We start from the raw sequence: 24,435 nt of genomic DNA on the forward strand, positions 1-24,435 counted from the left end.
TTTTTTATAAAATTGGCAGATTAGTTTTTAAAAGTCATTGTAATGGAAAAGACAAAGGAGGAAAGACTTAAATCCCTAAGTGGCTAGCACACGACGTGAGTTACTACTGGCAATAAGTTCATTCTCCAGCCATCATGTTCCCAGATGCACAGATTCTGGGAGAAAAAAGGGCACGCCTGGAGAAGCAGGAGGCTGAGAGACCAGGAAACAAGAGCAGCAAGCAAGAGAGAGATTTCCACTAGTCTTCCCCTTAAATCTCTTCAGTTCCATTGTCTGTGCCGGCTGCTGATCACGCCCACGTGACCTGGCCTCCCTCACATGTTCCCAGCAGCCGGACTGGAGGGTCTGTGTCTGTGTGAAGCCCCCAGCTGCTTGTTCCCTGAGTGCTGCAGCGGGGGGGCCCCCCTGCACGTGGTGTTCCGCATTCCCCACTGTGTTGAAGACAGCTTTGCCTCAGTGGGATGCTGAATTGTATTCACAAAATGAACATATCTCAGCTCTCAGTGGCCAGTCTCCTTTCCCTCACACCCATGACTTGGAAGGCTTCATTGTTCCCTCAGGTTTCAACCAGGCTCATCAGGTAGTCACGGAACTCCAAGCCTGACTAGGTAAAAAGTCGTGTGTGTCCCCCCCCCCCCCCCCGGAAAAGCTGTGGGACAGCCTTTGTCATGTGGTTACTCTGGGCCCAAGGTTGGTTTGTTTATGGGGGGGGGGGGTGCAGCTAAGAATTCATTTATTGATTAATTTTTTTAGTTAGTTGTTTCAGGGTTATAAGACTGCAAGGTATAGGGGGCCAGTCCTGGTTGAGCATACATGTTACAATGCACAAGGACCTAGGTTCGAGACCCCGGTCCCCACCTGCAGGGGGAAAGCTTTGCGAGTAGTGAAACAGGTCTGCAAGTGACTCTCTGTCTCTCCCCCTCTACCTCTCCCTCCCCTCTCGATTTCTGGCTGCCTCTATTGAATAAATAAAAATATAATAAAAATTTAAAAGAGGGAGCCGGGCGGTAGCGCAGCGGGTTAAGCGCAGGTGGCGCTAAGCGCAAGGACCGGCATGAGGATCCCGGTTCGAGCCCCCGGCTCCCCACCTGCAGGGGAGTCGCTTCACAGGCGGTGAAGCAGGTCTGCAGGTGTCTGTCTTTCTCTCCACCTCTCTGTCTTCCCCTCCTCTCTCCATTTCTCTCTGTCCTATCCAACGACGACGACATCAACTACAACAACAATAAAAAGACAACAAGGGCAACAAAAAGGAAGATAAATAAATAAAATTACAAAAGAAATTTAAAAAGAATCCAGCAACAGCGCATCAATCATAACTACAACAATAAAACAACATGGGCAACAAAAAGGAATAAATAATAAGTAAATGTTTTTTAAAAATTTAAAAAGAAAAAGATTACAAGGTATAGTTCCACACTACCTCTGGATCCAAGTTAAGATTTCTTCCCAAGTGGGGGTACTCAATAACCCTGGGGGTCAGCCCGTGCTCTGTTTTGGCTCCTATTTTGCTAGTCAGAATGAGGTCTAGAGAGGTGATCATGGGGTGAGGGGGAGATAGCATAATGGTTATGCAAAGAGGCTTTCCTGCCTGAGCCTCCAAGGTCTCAGGTTCAGTCCCTCACACCACCATAAGCCAGAGCTGAGGAGTGCTGTGGTAGAAATGAAAATGAATAAATAAATGAGAGATGATTCTGAAAGTTAGAGCGTCAGTTCCCCTCTGACCCTCAAATAGCACGCCGGGCTGCTCCAGCTTCCCCCACAAGCCGCTCAGCGCCAGTGACTCCTGACTTGCTTAAACAGAGCTGGGCTCGCACGGTGCACGGGATACAGTTGACTTTACGGCTGATGGAAGCTGCGCAAAGTGGTAGGCAGGCCACGGAGGGTGGGTGAAAGAAAGCCGCCTGGAGGTGAGAGCGGGAGGAAGCAACACCTGGCGGGTGAGCAGTGGGCGAGGGGCAGAGGGAGGAGGACTGAAGGGAAGCAGAAGTTTGAGAGCACAGGAGTGCAAGGACAGTGCCTTGGGGCTAAGTGGGCGAGGGGGACGGGATGACAAGGTCCCTAATGGGAAGGCCTGTGGGCGGCCAGCTGCAGAGTTCAGCTGGCAGCACCCTGGAGGCTCAGAGTGGGAGGGAGCCCAGGGAGCCGTCTGGTGGGGCGTGGGATGGATGGGAGGTCACGGAAGTGGGTGGAAGGTCTGCTTCCCAGATGCTCACCAGGCTGGGTGAGGGCTACAGAAGGCATTTCACACGTGAAGTTGACATTTTAGCTGGGGGCTTGAGGGTAGGGGGTGGTGACAGGCTGAAGCAGCAGGCTCGGGGCTCAGGAGAAGGGGCATGAGGAGGGGGGGGGTGCAGGCTTGGGAGCAAAGTGACTTCCTGGGGAGCGGGTTAGCTTTAAATCTGGTCAAGTGCTTGACCGGTAAAAGGACTCTTCTGGCAGTCTGAGAGGCTGGCTTGAGGTGAACTGTAGATGGGGAGGGGAAAGGAGAAATTTAGGGAGATAAAGCTCATTCCCCCCCACCCCCGGCCGCCCCTTGTCAAGGCTGCCCGGTATCATAATGTGAGCTGCATTTCCCCAAATCTCTCCTCTCTAATGCCCCTGGAGCCTGGGCTGGGTGTGACGAGGCCCAAGCTGTCCCCGGCTCCACTGATGGTTGTGGCCCCTGCAGCCCAGGCCCTGCGAGGCTTTCCTGGTGGTGAGCTGGCCTCGGGCCTGCAAGTCTGGTGTACTGTAGCTGCACCTAGGGGGAATTTCAGTGGCTTAGGTACTTACCTGTGGTCGCTACTCAGACTTCGCTGCTCTGGGCTGCCTTTTCAGACAGAGATGGGGAGACCGACATCGAAGCTTCCCCTAGTGGGGAGGGGGCCAGGTTTGAACCTGAGTTAGGTTCCTCTGTACCCTGCAGGTGAGCCATCATGCTGGCCTGCAGTAGGCATCTGCAAACCGTCGTTAAATTGCCCCCTCTTCCTGTTGAGACCAGTGAGCGTGCTGAGGTACCAATGTGTTTGTAGGCACTGATTCCCCGAGCAGGTGCAAAAAAGCACAGCGGCCATTGATGTGTTCACTGGGTCTCGAGCAATGTGACATTCTGGCTACTCTGCTGGGGTTGAATAAACAAGTCTGGTCTGATTCTTGAGCTAGGTAAGATGGTTTTAAGGAAAGCGTTGCTACTCTAAATTCTTAAGATAATTGATAGTTCTTAGATCAGGTGGTGGTACACCTGGTTGAGCACAGGTTACAGTGTTTAAGGATCTGGGTTCAAGCCCCAGGTCCCCACCTCTAAGGGGAATGCTTTACAGGTATCTTTTTCCTCTCTACCCTTTCTCTCAATGTCTCTGTCTCTGTTCCAATAAACAAATAAAACATGTAGAAATAATTGGCGATACTTAAAACAAAGATTTGCAAAGCCCCAATGTCTGTAGCCTGTCTCCACTCAGGCTTCACCAAAAAGTTGAAAATACAGCCCCTATTTAAGAAGTTCTGCTCCGTAAAGAATTTCTCATTGTGATTTTATTATGACTAACTTTACTGTAATCATAGGGCAATCCCTAAATCATGTCAGTGATTAAATACTAAAGTAAGTGCTTGAGAATCGAGGTAACAGAGCCAGCACCAAGAATGGTACTTGGGAAGAGGCTCGCTGGGGCTGGGGCTCCTAACTAGGGGTGAAGGCACCTCCTTCCGCTGAGGTCACAGGTCACAAAGCCAGGGAAGAGGTGCCTGGACCGAGCCGGGGCTGTGGGTGGAGTGGTTAGCATGCAGCTGGGGCCCTCAGCTGACTTTGACGAGTGAGTGGGAGGTTGGTGGGTAGATAGCATAAAGCTTACGAAAAAGACTCTTATGCCTGAGGCTTCAAAGCCCCAGGTTCAAGCCCCCACACTACCACAAGACAGCCGATCAATGCTCTGGTAGGAAAAAAAAAAAAAAGAAAAAGAAAAAAGAGGGAGTCAGGCGGTAGGTAGCGCAGCGGGTTAAGCGCACGTGGCGCAAAGCGCAAGGACCGGCGTAAGGATCCCGGTTCAAAACCCCGGCTCCCCACCTGCAGGGGAGTCGCTTCACAGGCGGTGAAGCAGGTCTGCAGGTGTCTGTCTTTCTCTCCCCCTCGGTGACTTCCCCTCCTCTCTCCATTTCTCTCTGTCCTATCCAACAACGACATCAATAGCAACAACAATGATAACCACAACAATAAGACAACACGGGCAACAGAAAGGAATAAATAAATATATTAAAAAGGTATTTAAAAAAAAGAAAGAAAGAAAAAGAGAGAGAGATGAAGCGAGCTGTCGGGGAGAGTTTCCTAGAGCCTGGAGTGGTGAGTGAATCTAGCCGCAGTGGGGGTCGTGTTGCGGAGGGTGGCCAGGGCAAGGAGGACAGAGGGAGGGGCGTTTCGCATACTCAGATGTATGTGGTGGCAGGTGGAGGCCACTGGAGCATCTGACTGGAGGGGGCACAGGCAGGGTGGAAGCAATGGCGGCGGCTGCCTCTGGGCTCTCGTGTCTTGTGCTTTCTCTGACCTCCGCTGCGGCAGACTTCCCTTCTCTGAGGTGGGTGAGAGGGAAGGAGCTTTGTCAGCTAGAGGAGAGAGGAGAGTGAGTGACAGGGCAGGGACTTCGGGGAGCAGATGTGCCCGCTACTGGCGGCCCCTCTCCACTCGGGGCATGGACTGCAGAGGGCACAGGCCATCTTGCCATCTTGCTCAGAGGAGGTGGCTTAGCACCTGGCCGGATTCCTGCTGTCCTCTTGTGACCAGTGCCTGGGCAGTGAGGACGAAAGAGCATGGGGGGGGGGGGTGAGTTGTTCCTTGGGAAGATGTCGGCTCTTCTGCCCCCACCAGCCAGAGGAGCACTTTTTGTGAGTGAGTCTGTATGGCTGTGTGGACTGATCGTAAGGTGAAAGAATTAAACTGTGGAATGCAAATTGTAATTTTGTACTATTAACATCAGTAGGAAATCACTGAGAAATTGCAATAAAAGTTGCTAAGTGTTTATTCTCAACTTCTGGACTTCACTTGGGCTGCAGGCGCTTACGTGGTTTTCTGACAGTGCCCTTAAGGAAGGAGGTTGGAAGCCAGTCAGTAAACAAGGCATCTTTGGAGTGTTTGTAGGACAAGAGCAAATAGTTTTCAGTTGGCACTGACTGGCTTTTACATGTGCGCCTGCGATCTGACTTCACGTGACACCTTTTCGGGAGTTAACGATACTCAGTGAATGTACTGAGAACTGGGATTAATGGAGACCCTGTAAAGGCTCCAGAAGTTTAACTCCAAGCTGGTGGCGGTACTTGAAGAAATAGGTCATTTGAGAGAACATTACATATTCTGTAGCTCATTTAATCCATATTCGAGTGTTTTAAGTTTTGTCTTGCCTTTGAGTTGATTTTTATATTTTAGGTATGTTCTTTTAGTGGAAAAATCCCTTAAGCAAAAAAAAAAAAAAAAGCCTTTGTGGTCTGATAGGGTTCACAGTAGTGTAATTAATTACTTGCAGTTCAAATTTGATTTTTCTCTTAGGTTGTTGGTTGCATTGTATTCTGTGTGTTTTGCATTTGGTTTTTTACCAGAACACTGCTCAGCTCTGGCCTATGGTGGTGTGGGGGATTGAACCTGGGGCCTCAGGCAGGAGAGTCTGTTTGCATAACCAAGTGCTATCTCCACATATTTTATATTCTTAGCTTTTTTTTTTTTTTTTTTTTTTTTTTTTTACGCTGGCTGATTCCTCCCTTGCTCTGAGATGATTTGCTGCCATTCACTTGGTGTGTGAGTCTCAGGGCTGCTTCTCAGTGGCCTGTCAGCGGTTTAGCTGGCCTCAGGGTGTCAGCGGTTTAGCTGGCCTCAGGGTGTCAGCGGCTCCTTTTCTTTCTTTCCTCTTCTTCTTTTTATTTCTTTATTGGGGAATTAATGTTTTACATTCGACAGTAAATACAGTACTTTGCACATGCAGAACATTCCCCAGTTTCCCATATAACAATACAACCCCCACCAGGTCCTCTGTCAGCCTTCTTGGACCTGTATTCTCCCCACCCACCCACCCACCCCAGAGTCTTTTACTTTGGTGCAATACGCCAATTCCAGTTCAGGTTCTACTTGTGCTTTCTCTTCTGATCTTGTTTTTCAACTTCGGCCTGAGAGTGAGATCATCCCATATTCATCCTTCTGTTTCTGACTTATTTCACTCAACATGATTTTTTCAAGGTCCATCCAAGATCGGCTGAAAACGGTGAAGTCACCATTTTTTACAGCTGAGTAGTATTCCACTGTGTATACAGACCACACCTTGCTCAGCCACTCTCCTGCTGTTGGACACCTGGGTTGCAGCGGCTTTTTTTCTGCCCCCTGCCAGGCCCTTCTTCCTGTGTAGACTTGCTTCACCACTCGTGAAGTGCCCCCCAGCTCAAACCCAGATCCTTGCACGTGGTAATATGTGGGCTCACACAGGTGCAGCACCTCCTGGCCGGTCCAGTTCCTTTTCCAAACAGTCCCCCGAGGGTGGGAGAGCAGCGAGGCTCACCGGGCTCAGTTTAGCTGAGGCGAGGCTGGCAAAGGGTCTGCGAGGCTTCTGTCTTCAGTCCTTTGTCCCAAAATTACTGGGACTACTCAGGTCCCACTTGAGTTTGCTCAGAGACACTTGGCTTTGAGGTCCTCGTTTCTGCCCAGCATTTATATAATACATTGCTAGATTATGCAGCGCAGTGTCGCATAGGGTGGTCAGAAGGAAAATGCCATGGACCCCGGATTGGTGACAGGCCAGAGTGGGTGTTTAGTGTGAAGTGCCTCCACCTGTGACTTTCAGAGAGCCAGGTGAGGGGTTTCCTCCCTCTTATCAGCACAGAACACTTCTCCTGAAAAAAGAACCCTGCTTTAAAATCATGCTGACCCCCAGTGAGGAACCACTTGCGTGGTTTGCCTTTGACTTCAGGGTGTGCTGTGTGTGGTGTGTGTTCTGTGATCTGGCAGACTTGGGCCCACTCTCAGGTAGGCATAGGGTCTTAGCTGAGTGATTGGACTTCTTATTTGTAGCGTGGGGCTCGTGTCTGTTTTGGAAGGAGTGTGGAAGGGATTTAGTCCTGAGTGTGGACTCGCTTAGCGAACACGATGGCTCGCATGCCGGCTCACGTGGGAGAAGGACTGTGTCGGGCGAGGAGGCCTTGCCCTCGCTGCCCGGCTGCGGCCCTGCTTCTCGCCCCCTGCGGCTTTCACACCGCAGCTCAGCTAGCTGGGCTGGCCCCGTGCTCCCTCACTTATCTGGTCCGGGCTGGGGGTTGAGAATTTGCATTTCTGAGTTCCCAGGTGCTGCTGCTGCTGCTGAGAACCACGGGGCTACAGGTAAACTCGCCGAGGACACTTAGGCGCTGTAAGATGTACTGGAAAGCTGGTCTTTTATGAGTTGAAGTTGCTCTGTTCGAAAATGCTCGGAATATGTTTTGCAAGCACTGAATTTAGTATCTCCAGATTGCTCCTGAAGTCCAGAAGGAAATACGTTTGAAGAAGAATACGTTGTCAAAGTCGTGGTTTTAAACGTGTTACAGATAGTCTGTCCATGTCAGATTGGTGAAGGTATGTGACGTACTTTGACAAAACACTAAAAATGGAGAGAAGTTTTCAAATACCCTTGTGTTAAGATGGAACTGCACAGCGGGCTTTAAACAGTGTGACTTGGACTGCTCATCTCAATGTGCTGTTTACCGTGTGTGTTTTTCTCTTTCTCCTCCAGGCTGCTGACTTGAGTAAACCAATAGATAAAAGGATATACAAAGGAACACAGCCTACTTGTCATGACTTCAACCACCTCACAGCCACAGCAGAAAGTGTCTCTCTCCTAGTGGGCTTTTCCGCAGGCCAAGTCCAGCTTATAGACCCAATCAAAAAAGAAACTAGCAAACTATTTAATGAGGAAGTAAGTAGAACCCTGTCTTAGCCGTTAAGATAAATTCCCGTTAAGCATTTATATAATCTTAACAGGGGTAGTGGGTCTTATTTTACACTTCAAGCCAAGCCCCTTTTCCATCCAGCTTCTATACCTAGTGTTACCCAAGTTTAAATGTGGTGAACTGCTTTGTTGATTTTTGTCTATTTTTCCTTGGTGTAGTTGTTTTGTGCATTTTTTTTAAATGGAATGTGCTCAGATACCTATAGCAGGTGCTTTCAGAGTCTTGTAAGGGAGAGAGGAACAAGACTATAAGCTGATATTTATGGTTTTGGTAAGAACATAAAGAACTCTAGACTTTGTTCACTTGACCAGAAAACTTCACACACACTGAAGAACTTGGTGGCATTTCCTCAAGTTGCTTCAACTTGTAGCTGAAGCCTTGTGTGCGTGTGTGTACGACAGGTGTTTGGCTAAGGAGTTCTCGGGCTCAAGAATATTTGCTATAAAGTCACCTTTGACATAGTTACAAATCCTGGCCCCTAAAAGTAGATCACATGATGTGACTTTGGCCAGTGTTGTCATATGTCCTGGGGTTTCTGGTATCTTAGGTTACATTCTGGAAGTGGCCTGGGATACCTGAGTTGTCTGTTGAGGAACATGTCAGGACTGTGAAATATGGCGGGTAGAAGTCGCCAAATAGATTCTCTTTGGTAAAGCTACTGGAGCGATTTTCCAGCCCCAAGTGTTGTCTTTATGTATGTGATACTCCTCCTCCCCCTCCCCCTCCCCCTCCCCCTCCCCCTCCCCCTCCCCCTCCCCCTCCCCCTCCCCCTCCTCCTCCTCCTCCTCCTCTGTCTCAGTGTGGCTTCCCTAGCAAATGGAAAACATCGGCTTGCTTCCTACCTCTTCTTGAGAGCTCAACCTGAGATGATGGAGGTTGGGTTGGGTGGGCATCAGGGGTCTCTCGGGAGAGAGGGCAGGCCAGTGCCACTGTCTGGCTTTCACATCACCAGCTACAAACAGCTGCAACTTGGAGACTCTGGGAATGATTTTGTTTGGGGGGAAAGTTACTGGCAAATTGTAGTTCAGACTCTTGGGGCAGGGCGGGGCCGCAGTTGCTGTAGCGTCTCCTTCTCCTGCGGGCCCAGTTTCTAGCCAGGGTGCTTCTGTTTGCCATGGCCAGTGATCTCGTGACATCTTCTGACCCAGGCCTCTCCTCGCTGCTTTCACCTGGGGCCACTGGAGATAAAACTTACTCTTTGGATTGATGAACTGTAGAGGAAATGAATTTAGTTCAATGTTCTACTAATAATTTAAGCAGAAAGTCACTCCCTTTGCCTAGATGTGTTTTTTCCCCCCTTTTGTTGCCCTTGCCTAGATGTTTATTAATATCGTCTGAGGAAGTGCTTCCTGAGTAACTTTCTGGTTTTTTTGGTTTGTTTAAGTGGGAAGGGGATAAGATGTGGCTTCAAATTTGGCTTTCTCTGCAGTGTTAACAGAAACCGAATTTGCATTCATTCATTGTGGGGTTTTGTTTGGGTTTAAGTAGGGGAAGTGTTGAGAGAAGGGGGTTGGAGCTCTGGAAAGGGCTCTTGGTGAACAGGATCAGAGGCTGCTCTGCTGGGCACAGCTCAGAATGCCACTTGGAGAACAAGGAGGGTGTGAGCCGTCCTGGCGGAGGGCGGAACCGGAGACCACAGGTCCGTGGAGTTGAGGGCCCGAGAGAACATGGGCTCCTCAGCCAGGAACCCCCACAGGGACTTGAGGGCGGATAGAGCCTCCCCACTCTTAGTGACCTAAGCAGGAGTATTTCATGCTGTTTTTTACCTTTTGTTTTATTGGAAGATGATTGTTTCAAATGCCGGGACGGTGCATGGTATAAAGCCAGCTTGGCATTTGCAACTCAAGGCTGAAACTGATCACCCTTCACAGTAGGGCAGTTCTCTGGCTGCATAGAGACAGCACTCCCATCAGGTCCTGGTGAGGACTGTAAGAGTCAGGGCGGTCAGAGGCGTGTCTGCCAGGGACTGAAGCGGCCGTCACCCCACGCCTGTGTTCTCCTCGGGCATGAACCGCTGCCTCCTGTTTGTGGCAGGGAAACAGTCAAAGGAAAGGTAAGTGCAGCCCAGGCAGCAAGCTGGCGGCAGAAGTGGAGTCAGGGATGTGCTGCACAGGTTCCTGCGAGCCCCGCCTGCTTGTCTCCTGAAGGCCGACAGTCAGGATGATGGCCGCTAGGGCCCGGGCCTGTGCGCCGCGCCGAGATGAGCTGTGTCCCGTGGGATGGGTGTCAGTTATGCAAAACAAAACATCAGTTCAGTTCAGTGGAGAAGTCTTGTCTCAAACTCAAAGGTGCTATTTGACGTGAGTCTCGAAAGTTCCATTGGAGGGTGAGAAAGGCCTTCAGAACTGGAGAAAACACCGCGGATTGTAGAGGAGCATCGCGTGACAGGGCGTGGGCCTCAGAGCGGCTGGCATCAGAGCTGGTCAGGTCCCGTGGGCCCCAGTAGTGAAAGCCTTTCGGACCTGCACCTCCGTGAGACATCGGTACCTGACGCCAGAGGCTGTGGGGAACCTTGGGACTTTCAGCCAAGGGAGTGACAGGATCAAATGTGTTTTTTTAGAACTCTTGTCAGCACTTGTGGAAGGTGGATTGCAATGAAGAGAGAAGGAAGGTAGCAAGACCAGTGAGGAGGCTCTAGTCACTGTCCAGGTGAGAGCTGAGGGCTTGGACTAGCTCTGTGGCCGTGTTTCCATTCATTCCACACACCTTGCCTGCTGACCTGCGCCCAGTAGTGGGTCTGCAGTGGCAGCTAAAGGCCGCCTGCCGTCACCCTGACAGACACACACACACACAGACACACACAGACACACACACACACACACACACACACACACACACACACACACACACACCCAGAGCAAATGCTGGCTTGTGTGAGAGCAGGCAGTGTGCCTGAGAGGGAGGAGCAGCATGGGATCTGCTTTAAATACGTCGCGAGACAGGCTTGTGGAGGAAGTCGTGGGCTCTAAGCTGAACTTGGAGTGAGGTGGAGGCCGAGCAGGTAGGGCCCTGGAGATAGAGCCTTTCTCAGAAGGGACAGCGACGGCCCAGGTATAGGAGGAACTGGGGCTGAGAGGACAGAGTGGAGAGCGAGGATGAAGTGAGGGCAGGGCATCACGGAGTGGCCCCGGGTGGCTGCCGCTTCTCCCAGTGGTGGGATTCTGTAGAGAGAGCAGGAGGCAGTCAGGCCTGGCCGTTTCTCAGAGTGACATCCTGGTTCTGTGGGGAGCAGTGCACAGATGGAGTGCAGGCTGAGCTTCATTTTAAGAAGCCTGTAGAGGCAGTGAGGACGTGGACTTAGCACTCGGAACTGAAGGTCACACTTGTTGACATAGAAAAAGTATTCATACCGGAGATTAGGTGGAACGTGTGCGGAGTGCCTCGAGCTGACCTCTGATGGCACGGTAGGCCACTCATCACCTCACCTCCCAGGGGCACTGAGATTCAGATCCCCACCCAGCGGCTGAGCCCAGAGACCCTTGAGCCAAATGCCTGGGCTTCAGACCCCAGCTCTGCCGCTTTCTGCATGTGGCCACATGTCTGACCTTGCCTGTCCTTCAGAGGCTGCTGGGAAGCAGGAAAGGGCAGGGCCTACCTGGCCGACAAGCGTGAGCCAGGCTTGGGATATGCTGGGTGGCCTCCGGGGGTGGGGGGCAGACCCTGAGGGCCCTTACCTGGAGGTTGGGAGTCGAGGCCCTAGCAGTTCTGAAGGAGAAACAGAAGTGAGTTTCCAGGACAAGAAGCTAGGAGAGGTGAAGAGTAGACTTGCTTGTCTGTGTGTCTGCTCTCACCCGCCATCACACACGGGCCGCACTGAGGACTCTGACCTCTGTTCCTTTCTAGAGGAGACAGCGCACGAGACGGGGTAGATGCTTGACTGGATGGATGGATGGATGGATGGATGGATGGATGGATGGTGGGAGGGAGGGAAGTTGGAATCTCCAGAACTCTGCCTGAGATTAAAGATAGATGAAAATTTCTTTTTATTTTAAATTTTTAATACTTATTTATTTTCCCTTTTGTCGCTCTTGTTTTGCTTTATTGTTATTGTGGTTATTGTTACTGATGTCATCATTGTTGGATAGGACAGAGAGAAATGGAGAGAGGAGGAGAAGACAGAGAGGGGGAGAGAAAGACAGACACCTGCAGACCTGCTTCACCGCCTGTGAAGCGACTCCTCTGCAGGTGGGGAGCCGGGGGCTCGAACCGGGATCCTTACACTGGCCCTTGTGCTTCACGCCACGAGCGCTTAACCCACTGCGCTACTGCCCGACTCCCTAGATGAAAATTTCTATCTGGGAATCAGGTATATCTTAAAAGGTGATTTTTCCCCCCCATTAGTTAAAAATGTGAAATGTTTGTTTATAGAAAAACTGGGGCATTGAGACTCATGGCGTCACCTGTGATCCCAGTGCTCACTGTGAACTTGTCTCGGTAACGTTCTCACTGAGGACTCACACCTCTGCTAGAAATGCCAGCAGCTTTCACCTCCGAGCCTGGCCCCTGGTCTGACCACACTTGGGTCAGTGCGGTCACTGAGGAGGGCCTACGCCCTGCTCTCGGGCCGTCCCAGTCATGGTTCACTCTCTGTAGCCAGGCCACATAGCCGCCCTTAGGAAGGGTGGCCTCAGGTGCCGAGTCTACACATGCTGCCATCTTTTTCTTTTTAACATTTGTTTATGAAAAATCCTGCACGCCACCTGCTGAGCTACCAGCCTGGCCGCTCTCACCTTTAAGGGAGATGTGGGGCTTCTGTGTGTGGCATTCTGGGCAGACCGTGCCCTGGAAGCTGCCTAGTGGGCCTCTGCTCACTCTGCTCACCTTGGTCTATCCTGTAACCTCTCAGACCATGACACCTGCCCTTACGCCCACGGATGAGCCTCTCAGCGTGTCCCTCAGGTGAAGCGCCCCAGGGGCCAGGAGGAGTCCAGTGGCAACCATTTCCACAGGATAAGTACAGCCTTGTCCATTCTGTAAAGATCCTCAACACTTCAGGATGGTGTGTATAGAACAGTAACTTATCGTGACTTCCAAGAGTGTCTTGATTGTAGATTAAGAAGTGAGCTTTAAAAACTTGTCATCCCGGCTCCTTGACCACAGATGTGTAAAGAGGTCCTCTGCTCTGACTCTCCTCTCACAGGTCCCGGGCCACTCTGGGTGGGTCTCCTCCTCCATGGTGGTCTAATCGCAGGAGACCCTGTTCTGTCTGCTTCTATAACGGTGATTCTGTTCATTTTGGTAGTATTGCTGTTATTGCTGATGCTGCTTTTTTTTTTTAATAACCCAAAGGAACAAAATTATCTGCTCCTTAAAATTCTGAGACTGATAAAAGTGATGTCCGGGGAGTTGGGCGGTAGCGTAGCAGGTTAAGCGCAAGAACCGGTGTAAGGAGCCCGGTTCGAGCCCCCGGCTCCCCACCTGCAGGGGAGTCGCTTCACAGGCGGTGAAGCAGGTCTATAGGTGTCTATCTTTCTCTCCCCCTCTCTATCTTCCCCTCCTCTATTTCTGTCTGTCCTACCCAACAACGAAGACAGACAATAATAAGTGCAACAATAAAAATAAGGGCAACAAAAAGGGAATAAATAAAACAAAATTTTTTTAAAAAAAAGTGATGTCCGCCTTGTTTTTCAAGGCTTTGTGTACTCTGTGCTAGCATTTTGCGGGGGGGGGGGGCAGCTCCCTTCGAAGGTGTTGATGTAGCTTTTAATATTTCTGTTATGAATTAATATCTGCATTGTAAAATGTATTCCCACTTTCCCTCACACCCATTTCTTCCCTTTTGTCATAGTGACAACTGAGAGGAGAAGGGAACACAGGGCTTGAGAAAGTCAGTAAAATTGATGACGTTGGCGGCGTTGTACTTTTGCTTCTCCTGGCTTAGAGCAGTCAGCCCTGTCTGTCGGTGCCATCGGGGAAGGCACTTTGGTGTTTGTTTCCAGTGGGTCTGAGGTGGAAGAGCGAGTTTCTTTGTCCTCCAGAATGGGGAGTGTGGGGTCCCGGGCCGGGCGAGTCTGGGGAGAAGCTGGGAGCTCACTTCCAGACTACTCTTCCGGTTTGGGCAGCAAGGCTTCCGCTTTTGGTTGTCTTTTTTGGGAAAGTGATTATAAAAATCGGCCTTGGAGCATTCTGGAATTGGGTGCTCTTTAAGGAGCCCAGCGGCCCCGCCTGGAGTGGGGCTTGTCCTTCCCAGTGCTCCCCACCCAGCACCTGTCCTGCTCCCTCCTTCCCTCCGTCCCTCCCTCCACTTACAGTGCAGAAGCCGGGGTGCACTGTTCATGCTTATGGCGAATGTGTTTCAGCCGTTTGCCTCTTGATTGTAAAGACCTCACGAGGCAGCGCTAGGGTCACCCCTGCCCTGGCCCGGGTCTGAGTGAGGCCGGCGGGCAGCTGAGAGCCGTGGGACGGCCCTGCTCTTCACGCTTGTCTGTGCCGCAGACGATCCCACTGTGGGCGCAGCTCTGTTGTTTCTCCAGGGCGTGTGCGCGCCCCTGCCCCTGCCCCTGCCCCTGCCCCTGCCCCTGCCTCTGCGGGGCCCTCCTCTGTGCAGCTTTCTTCCCTGGGCGCCCTCCTGCCTACCCCCTTTAGCTGCCTGAGCCAGCAGACCCAAACTTATCACAGAGTAGTGATGCCCAGGCATAGCCTTCTGAGTTAATCACCTGTTTCTCTAAGCCCTCCTTAACTAAAGAGACACACAGACCAGTGATTGGAGGGAGGAACTTTCAGGAATCTGGGGCCAAGGTGCAGCCAGGAGAGTCTGTGCGGCTGGCGGGCCGCTGCTGTGCCCCCTCCTCGGCGCAGCCAGAGCAGGCTAGGAGCCTGTGCTCTTGACACCCGCCGACGAGAGGGCAGACGCCCGGTGGCATGCATAGCTCTCCTGGCTGAGAGGCCTGGAGGGTTTTCTTGGGGGCCCCAGGGAGAGGGAGCTGGGTACCAGACACTCTGAGCATGAGAGGACCAGGACCAGGGCCGCCGTCCATCCCTCTGAGTGGTGTGGCCCAGCGCCTGGCACCCAGTAGGCGCTCACCACATGTTTGTCCAGTGACCGGCCTGTGTGTGAGGACCAGAGCAGGAGGTGGAGGGGCCTGGGCGGGCTCCTGGCATCTCCCCGAGGAGCAGGCGAGCCCGAGTGCTGGAAAGCAGACGAAGTTGAAAGCTTCTCCGTTGTGATAACGTGTTCTCCTTTGTCTTCACAGAGACTAATAGACAAGTCGCGAGTAACCTGTGTCAGATGGGTTCCCGGTTCGGAAAGCCTTTTCCTAGTAGCCCACGCGAGTGGGAACATGTACTTGTATAATGTGGAGCACGCTTGTGGCACCACGGCCCCCCACTACCAGCTCCTGAAGCAGGGAGAGAGCTTTGCCGTGCACACTTGCAAGAGTAAATCCACGAGGAACCCTCTCCTCAAGTGGACGGTGGGCGAGGGGGCCCTCAACGAGTTTGCTTTCTCCCCAGATGGCAAGTTCTTGGCGTGTGTGAGCCAGGACGGCTTCCTGCGGGTGTTCAACTTTGACTCGGTGGAGCTGCACGGCACCATGAAAAGCTACTTTGGCGGCTTGCTGTGCGTGTGCTGGAGCCCGGACGGCAAGTACATCGTGACCGGCGGGGAGGACGACCTGGTGACCGTGTGGTCTTTTCTAGACTGCCGGGTCATCGCCAGGGGCCACGGGCACAAATCGTGGGTCAGCGTGGTGGCGTTTGACCCCTACACCACGAGCGTGGAGGAGGGGGACCCCATGGAGTTCAGCGGCAGCGACGAGGACCTGCAGGACCTGCTCCACTTCGGCCGAGACCGGGCCAACAGCACGCAGTCGAGGCTCTCCAAACGGAACTCCACCGAGAGCCGGCCCGTGAGCGTCACGTACCGCTTCGGCTCCGTGGGCCAGGACACGCAGCTGTGCTTATGGGACCTCACCGAAGACATCCTCTTCCCTCACCAGCCCCTCTCCAGAGCTCGGACACACACCAACGTCATGAACGCCACGAGCCCCCCCGCCGGCGGCGGCGGCAGCGCTGGCAACAGCGTCGCGACCCCCGGCCACTCGGCACCCCCGCCCCTGCCGCGTTCCAACAGCCTCCCGCATTCTGCCGTCTCCACCGCCGGCAGCAAGGGCAGCATCGCCGACGGGGCCGTCGCAGCGGGGGTCAGCAAGTTTGCCACTCTCTCCCTCCACGACCGCAAGGACAGGCACCACGAGAAAGATCACAAGCGAAACCACAGCATGGGACACATCTCTAGCAAGAGCAGCGACAAACTGAACCTGGTCGCAAAAACCAAAACGGACCCTGCGAAGACTCTGGGGACGCCCCTGTGCCCGCGCATGGAAGACGTCCCCTTGTTAGAGCCGCTGATCTGTAAAAAGATAGCACACGAAAGGCTGACTGTGTTAATTTTCCTTGAAGACTGTATAGTCACTGCTTGTCAGGAGGGATTTATTTGCACATGGGGAAGGCCTGGTAAAGTGGTAAGTTTTAATCCTTAATGCTGAGCCAGACCTGGAACTTGAGTAGGTAGCGGTTTCCTTCTGCGGGCGGGGTGGGGAGTATGATGAATGTGAACGACACTTCTTATTCTTAATGTAAATCTAAATGCATCAGAGCCATAATTTTGGATACTGCATGCCGTGTAATTCTAAATCATTTGCTAATTCACCTTAGAACGTTTAAAAAATAGAATCAAACTAATTGCCAGCCAGGTCAGTCGCCCTCCTGGGAGTATATCAAGTCCCGAGTCAGCGCTCCTGTACTAGATACTCCAGTCCTAGGGGAATCATGGCAGTGGGGGGGGAGGATGACTTTCAAACGCTAAAATTAAAATTTCTGCTTTAACTGGAATATTTTTGCCTAACTACTCAATTAGAACACCGTCCACCTGATCAGAGCGTGCATCAACACGGATAGCCATTGATTGTCATTTATAGTCCAGTTTTTTATCTTAACCGTAAAACGTTTAGGAATCTATGAGATTTAACTTTAGGAACAAAAGCGTTCAGCAGGGTTGATTGATATTATTTTTACATTGTTCTGGCAATCCACAGAAAGAGACGAGCCTTAATTTTTAAAGCCCATTTTAGTCATTTTATGACAATTAAAATTGTTTAATAAACATCTTTTTTCAAAGAAGCAGTTTGTAGCACTTTGATTGACATTCTGTGCACTCAATAAACTCCGTGTCACTCAGCCTGGCCAGGGACCCGCAGGCCGAGGACGCCCCCGCTGTCACAAGTGCCTCTTGCCACATAAGCCGAGGTCTCTTCGTGTCGGATGCACTTTTGCTTATGTTTTTTCCCCAAGGGAAAATATTTTTGTTGTTTTTGTGTCAGAGAGGCGCTTGGCTGTGGGCCGTGGACAGTCTCCTCAGCTGCTCTGTAAAGACCGACACGTCCAGGGTCTGGAGTGTGCCTGGCGCCGCACTTGTCTGGGCTTGGTTCTCCAGCAGAGGGAGGACAGGGCCCCCTTTTCTTGGGAGCAGGCGGTGGTCACGATTCCAGGCCCGGTACTCGGGCTCTGTGCTCAGGGACCGCCAGCCGGGTCCAGGAGGCCGCCTGCTCCCCGTGCGGTGTGAGGAGTTTCTCTCCAAAAGCCAGTTTCCACAGTGGGTGCGGTGGCTCTTTGAGCCCCTTATTTTAGGCTAAGGTAAAATGATTTAACTTATTTTGGCCCCTTGGTGGGCTTTTCTCTTTGCTGACTAGAGAGGTGACACTCACTTGTACTGGTCTGAGGAGGTGGTGGCGGTGGGGTGCAGCCTCAGCAGAGCCACGCCAGCCCCACGCATACCCCCACACACACACTTGTGCTGACAGTCGAGGGAAAGGCCATGTCCCATGCACCCTTTGTCCCTGACGTGGGTTGGTGAAGGCAGCAGGCACAGCCCCAGAGGTGCGGCGGGCAGTCCCCCTCAGGCGTGGTAGCCAGCACCCAGGGGGTGGGCTCACGCATCTACTCGACGGGCAGAGACATTTGCTCTAAATGCTTCCGAGTCACTGGGTTTGCAGTTTCAAAATTCAGGACTTTGGTTTGGCTTGGCCAGTCCCGTCCCAGGTAAGTGCCCCTTGCAGGGAAGCTCCTGTAACCTTCCTGTCCGAGTGCCACTTTCTGCCCTCTGGAGGTCCCCGGGGCTGGCGCAGGTGCTCTGAGGGTGTCCCCCAGGGCCGTGCTGGTGGGGTGGGGCGGGAGAGGCCGCAGAGGGGGTTACTGCCTCCTGGCCACAAGCTTCCAGATCGGCTGCCGTGTCACTTCTCTATGTTCTGCTGGGGAGCATGGGCCCCCTGCCATCCGGAGCTCTGCCCATCCCAGTGCTGGGTGGCCGGGGCTGGCCCCCCGGAGCCTGCAGCACCATGCTGCCCCGTGGCCCTGCCCTCTGACACCTGCCCCCTTTCTTTGACAGCCAGCAGAGCCCTTCTCCTGCAGTCAGGACAGAATGCCAGGTGTTCTCCAAGACCAGGACTAAAGGTGCCAGCAGCTGAAGAGGGCCTGGAGAGGCGGGCGGGCCCCTCCTCCCTGGGTCTGGCTCTGGGCGAGGTGCCACAGCCCCGGGCCTGGTCGCCGCAATGCATAAGGCACGGTGCCGCGCTGCTTCCGCTGAGGCCACCGACACACCCGGGGGGATTTCGTGGTGTCCCCCAGACTTTGAGCTTCCTCACTGAAAGCTTTCAGCTCTGCTGCTGAGACACTGTCGAGAGCAAGAATATAGTTTGTAAACAGCTATTGGCAAGAGGAGGCCAAGCTTCCAGATCGCCTCTGCCACTGTGTATGTCCCAGAAGGGTGGGGCCAACCCCGCCCCTCGGCCCCTGCGCCGGCCCTGCCCCTCAGACTTCCCGGGCTTCTGGAAGCCAGGCCTGGCCTGTGACTTTGGTGTGGCCCACTTCTCAGTGCACCGCTCCCCTGCTTCTGGGGACCTACCACGTCTCAGGGCCTGGAAACCTTTGGGAAATACCCTGCCTTCTTTTAAAAGCAGATGTACCAGAGGGAGTGGGCAGACACTAAAAATAACCAGTAACTTTTGAATTCTAAATTTACTTGAAAAAAAAAAAAAAAAACGGTGACAAAGAGCCTCACTTTCCTTTGCGCTGATTGAACCTCTTAGCATATATTTTTTTAAGTTTCTCCTATGAGCCATTGCCTTGGGGCTGAGGTCACATGCCTTCTAATCAAATGACAAAGCTCAGCGTCCCATTCCATGGAGAAGGGGGGGTTTGGCCCCCTGCACTGCCCCCCCCCGTGGGTGCTTCTGGTGGGCTCTCTCGTGGGGTGGGGTGTGTCCTGGGAACATAGCAGGGTATGGCCCCCACGCCCTCCCTCCCAGAGGCCATCGAGGCTCTGCTTCATGTCCCCCAGGGGACACCCAGCAAGAGGAGGGTGGTGGGGCGGTGCTGAGGGCCTCTGGGGACCTGGAGTGAATGTGTGGCATTCAGCTGTCACCTGGGACATGGTGTGAGTGGACCTGCAACAGGGCACTGTCCACCACGGGACGGGTGACCCACTGACAGCCTCTCTGTGCCGTGAATCCTGTGTCTGAGTGACGTCACTGTCTTCCACAGAAAGGTGTAAAAGGCAGTTTTTCCTGCCGTTTTGGGTTTCTGTCTAATAAGATTGCTGCGTTAGCTGTACTGTACAAAACTGTATGAAAATCAACAGTGAAATTCCTGTGTATTTCCTTTTATACATGTCCATCGGACTTCTTGGACAATTTGAATACATTTCTTAAAGAGCCTTCCTAACATGAGATATTGGTAAATTTAAGTCCTTAACCTGTTGCAACAATCAGTGAAGCTTTAATGCCAGTATTGTCGCTTTTTCACGTTACGAGAGTCATTTTCCCGTCCCCATCTCCTTGGTTTTCAGCCTCTCTTGTCACCGTCACAGCCAGAGACTTACCTCGGATACTTGACACCGCAAACTACTTTGGGTCCATCCTCTGTAGACTGACATTAAATAAACGTATGAATGAGTTGTTAACGTCGATAATTTCCAGTGGTCATTTTCACATTGAAATGTCAAAGGATCTCAGTGAACCAAACACAGAAACCCTTTCAGTGTGGACCGTCATGGGCCTCAACATGTCCTGCCAAGTAGCTGCGAGATTTGCTGCCCCTTCTTACCGGTCCCCGGTGTCTCGTGAAAACCGGACTGAACGTCACACATGGTGGTTGTTTGCTGTGGCTCGCAGCTATGAAGGGTCCAGTCTGGGGGTGTTGCTTGGCTGTGGGCTAAGAAAACGCTTTCTCTCTGCATTGGCCCTGGGCTGCGAGCCAGCCTTGGTGAGCAGACTCCAGGCCCAAGGAGCTTTGCCTGGGCGCTGTTGCCCTTGGCTTGAGGTTGCTGCCACTAAAGTGGGGTCCATGGAGGAACTGGGGCCCCTTCGGCCCTCTGAGGAGTGAGCATCTCCACCCCTGAATGGGCCAGGTGACTGGGGCTGGGGGAGAAAGCCCACAGTCAGGTCCTTGCTGGTTTGGAGGCCAGGCCTCAGGGTCTCGGCTCCCCCATCTTCCTGACCTGCCACCCCCAGCCTTCAGCCCTCAAGCTTGTCTCTTCTCACCTTCAGATTGGCCTGCTCAGACCCATTGACCCAGGACTACAGTCTTCCTCCTTAGGCCTGAGGAGATTTGAAGCCTCAGCACTAGTAGGTTGGCAGTGTTAAATCTTTCTAACTCACTCACTCACTCACCTTGAAAACTAACTCATGTCCCTGGAAAACTAGCGTGGGAGTAGATAGCATAATAGTTACGCAAAAAGACTCCAGGGTCCCAGGTTCAGTCCCCCACTCCACCATAAGCCAGAGCTGCCCTCCCTGTCTGTGTCAGTGCCTTCTAAGGGGACAGTGGCTTCTGGGCCTCTGGGTCTCCTACAAGCCCCTCCTGCATCAGGCAGTGACAGCGCCGGGGTGGTACCCAAGCCAGAAATACTAGTAGGACCAGAAGGGCCCTCTCCTCCCTGCGGGAAAAATCTGAGCCTGAGGGTGCCACCCCCGCGACACACACAGCTGGCTGAGTGGTCTCTCTGGTGGGACCTGTAGCTGGACAGCAAGGCTGGTAGAGGGACGCGATCAGCTGCTCTGCAGAGACCATGACCAGCAGTGGGGCGGCAGCCTGGACACCCTCCTGTCCAGGTGAGCTAAGAGAGTGACCACAAGGAAATTAGCCCCAGACCCCATCTTTCTTGGCCCAGGCCCTAAAGGCAGCAGGAACAGCAGCCTGGAGCCCCAGACACAGCCCCACCTGCCACTGGACAATAATTACCAACGCCTCGGGGCAAGGCCCCTCCCCTCTGCGCTGAGTGTGCTGCTGGGGGTAGTGGGGCCTGGTGGTGGCTCACCTGGTTGAGCGCACATGTTACAGTGCTCAAGGACCCAGGTTCGAGTCCCCGGTCCCCCACCTGCGGGGGCGAGGAGCTTCACGAGCGGGGAGCAGGGCTGCAGGTGTGTCTCTCTTTTTCCTCTCTACCACCCACTTCCCTCTCACTTTCTGGCTGTCTGTCCAATAAATAAAGATTAAAAAAAAGAGGTTCCCCAGCATCTCAAGTGCTGTGAGGCAACACAGGCCCCAAGGATTACTGGAGAGGCACCCTTTGTGGGAGGAGCACTTTCCTCTTGTCTGGGGGACAGCGCCTCTCCACGCTGGGCCCTGACTGCACAGCCCTGGCGGCCACCTGCTTCCAGGTGGCTGTGGCGGCTTCCACATGGGAACCCCTGGCCGTTGTGATTCCAGAGGCTGGGGGGCGGGACACCCCCAGTGAGGTGAGAAGGTTCCTTGGGCAGAGCACGTCCCCAGGAGAGGTCCTGTAGGCCCCAGGGGGTGTGGCTCCCCAAGGTTTGGGCGGAGTTGAGGTCACTTCAGACGGTCACCCCTCATGGTCTATAGGCCCAGGGGTTGGGAGGCAGGGGGTTTCCTAGGACTGAAAGTGTGTGGCTTTGGTGTTGCCCTCTTGTCATCTTAAAATCCTTCTCAGTAAGCAAACGCCAGGCTGGGAGCTCAGGCGGAGAAGCCCAGGGGACACACAGGCTCTCGGCTATGCGTCGGCAGGAATGGGGTGTAGGGACAGGCTGGGCTGCCCCAGGTCCGCCATAGCTTGTGGCCAGACCCCCCACCTCTGCTGAGCCCTGGCCGAGGGAAGAAAGTACCTTTTAAAAGTGCTGCTGAGGGCAGGGGTAGATATCATAATGGTTATGCAAACAGAAGTCCCAGGTTCAATCCCCTGCACCAACGTAAACCAGAGCTGAGTAGTGCTCCGGTTTAAAAAAAAAAAATGCTGCTGAATTTGCCTGGCCCAGGGGGGTGCCCGGCAGTCCAGGGTTGCAGTGCTGGAGACCACTCCCGGACTGGGGGACGTGGGAGCTGACCTGGGGAGGATAGTGGGGAATAGCCCCCCAGGAGGCATCCCTACTTAGGGCCAGATATCACCCCCAAGAGCTTCCCTGGGAAGGTGCCAACCCTACCAGCCCCTCTGTGTGGGCTCTAAGGGTGAGTCATGGCTGCAGTGACCTGCTCGGACGTGTCAGTGGAGGTCTGTGCAGACACCAGCTTCGAAAGCAGCAGGCCTCAGTGATCGTGGAAACTTGTGGAGAAGCAGGTGGTGCTGGGATGATGGGGACTGCCTTGTTGGCAGGGCATAGTCTCACCCCCAAGTATGTCTCACCTGACTGAGAAAGCCACGAGGCACCCTCCAGCCACGCCAGACCCTCGTGGGCTAAGACCACCGGCAGACGGGGGCCATGCGCTGCTGGTTGCTCAGGGAAGTTGTCTGAGGCTGCAGCAACAAGGAGAGAAGCAGGGCTCTCCTGCTCTTTACTCTGATTCAACGCCGTGGCAACCTCACGTGATATGTACACATATATCTGTATACTTAAGTGGGAGTTAAGCACTTCTTGGGCTGGGCAGTCCTTGAATTCAGCTGTTAAAAATAGTCCTGCCGGGAGTCCGGCGGTAGCGCAGCGGGTTAAGTGCAAGTGGCACGAAGCACAAGGACCAGAATAAGGATCCCGGTTCGAGCCCCCGGCTCCCCACCTGCAGGGGAGTCGCTTCACAGGCGGTGAAGCAGCTCTGCAGGTGTCTGTCTTTCTCTCCCCCTCGGTGACTTCCCCTCCTCTCTCCATTTCTCTCTGTCCTATCCAACAACGGCGACATCAATAACAACAAGAATAATAACTACAACAACAATAAAAATAAAAAACAAGGGCAACAAAAGGGAAAATAAATATTTAAAAAAAATAGTGCTACCCTCTGTGTTGCCGCCCTGATGCTTTTATTCCTTAGCTGGTCAGGAGACAACCTGCAATATGCTCAGAAGGAAGTTGTAACTTTCGGACTTAATTATGACTTAAATATAATTCAGGGAGGCGGATGCTACAATCATAGATTTTAAAAGATCGTTTGCGCTTCAGAGAGCGGCGTGCGCTAGAAACTGCTGCTGTCGTGGGCTCGTGACCTCTGTGATGGGACAGAAGATGCCCTTTGTAACCCACTTGCATTTATCCTAATGGTGTTTTCCCCGATGCATCAATGCTGTGTTATGTGTATGAGATGTGACTTCGCACTTGGATGAAGCAGTTCCTTCACTAGGAATGCTCGTCTTTAATGGTATTTCTCATTCATGAAAAAAAGATTAAAGCTACCTTGAATCTATCTTTTGTTTATTGTCTGTTAAACTGCATTTTTTGGCCATCGTGTGTACAGTGAAATGTTTGGTATCAAAGTATTTTGCCTCTTTCACACAGCCCCGCGCCCCTGACTAGAGCAAGCCTTCTGGAGGGTGCAGAGACCAGGCTTTCAGTCAGCCTTCTTGATATTTTGGTGACACTGGATTTTTTTTTCTTTTTTAAGTTTTTTTTTAAAGGATCTAATTTATTTATTAATGAGAAAGATAGGAGGACAGAGAAAGAACCAGACATCACTCTGGCACATGTGCTGCCAGGGGTCGAGCTCAGGACCTCATGCTTGAGAGTCCAAAGCTTTATCACTGCGCCACCTCCTGGACCACGACACTGGATTTTTTTCTCCGGTGGGGTGGCCAGGCGGTGGCACACCTGGTTAAGTCACACATTACCGTGCACAAAGACTTGGGTTTGAGCCCCCCCCCAGTCCCCACCTGCAGGGGGGAAGCTTCTTGAGTAGTGAAATGGGTCTGCAGGTGTCTCTCCCTGTCTGTCTCATTCCCCTCTCAAATTTCTATCCTATCAAAGAAAAAATGGCTCCTGAGTGGTGGATTCATGTGTAGACCCTAATGACAGACGTGATGGGGAGAAAAAAATATCACGGCAGCCCCAGGTTCCCTCTGCCACCACAGCACACCCCACGTGGTGTGGAGGTTCACACCTGGGCCATGCATGGCAAGACGGGCCGCTGCCCTGTGAGCGCTCTGACCCCCAGCCCGTTGCTTTTTTTCCTTTCAGCACTGTGTCACTATTGTCCTTTAGTCCCTGAAAGCCAGTGGCCACACACAGCTTGGCCCCCACAGGTGCTAGGCACTTGGTGAATTGGGGTGGCGGGGGTTGGGGCACAGACCTGAAGCGGCTG

General features: G+C 52.8%; 1 protein-coding gene across 1 annotated transcript in view; it reads left to right on the forward strand.

Moving 5' to 3' along the window:
* The window catches only part of WDR20 (WD repeat domain 20), a 53,175-nt gene extending 36,126 nt beyond the window's left edge, over positions 1–17,049 (forward strand). The window contains 4 exon segments of the mRNA XM_060181155.1: positions 7,710–7,892; positions 10,487–10,529; positions 10,532–10,575; positions 15,120–17,049. Coding sequence (XP_060037138.1) covers positions 7,710–7,892; positions 10,487–10,529; positions 10,532–10,575; positions 15,120–16,406 — 1,557 coding nt within the window. The 3' untranslated portion in view covers positions 16,407–17,049.
* Positions 17,050–24,435: the final 7,386 nt, after the last annotated feature.

Source organism: Erinaceus europaeus, chromosome 22, assembly GCF_950295315.1.
Source record: "Erinaceus europaeus chromosome 22, mEriEur2.1, whole genome shotgun sequence".
Taxonomy (NCBI): domain Eukaryota; kingdom Metazoa; phylum Chordata; class Mammalia; order Eulipotyphla; family Erinaceidae; genus Erinaceus; species Erinaceus europaeus.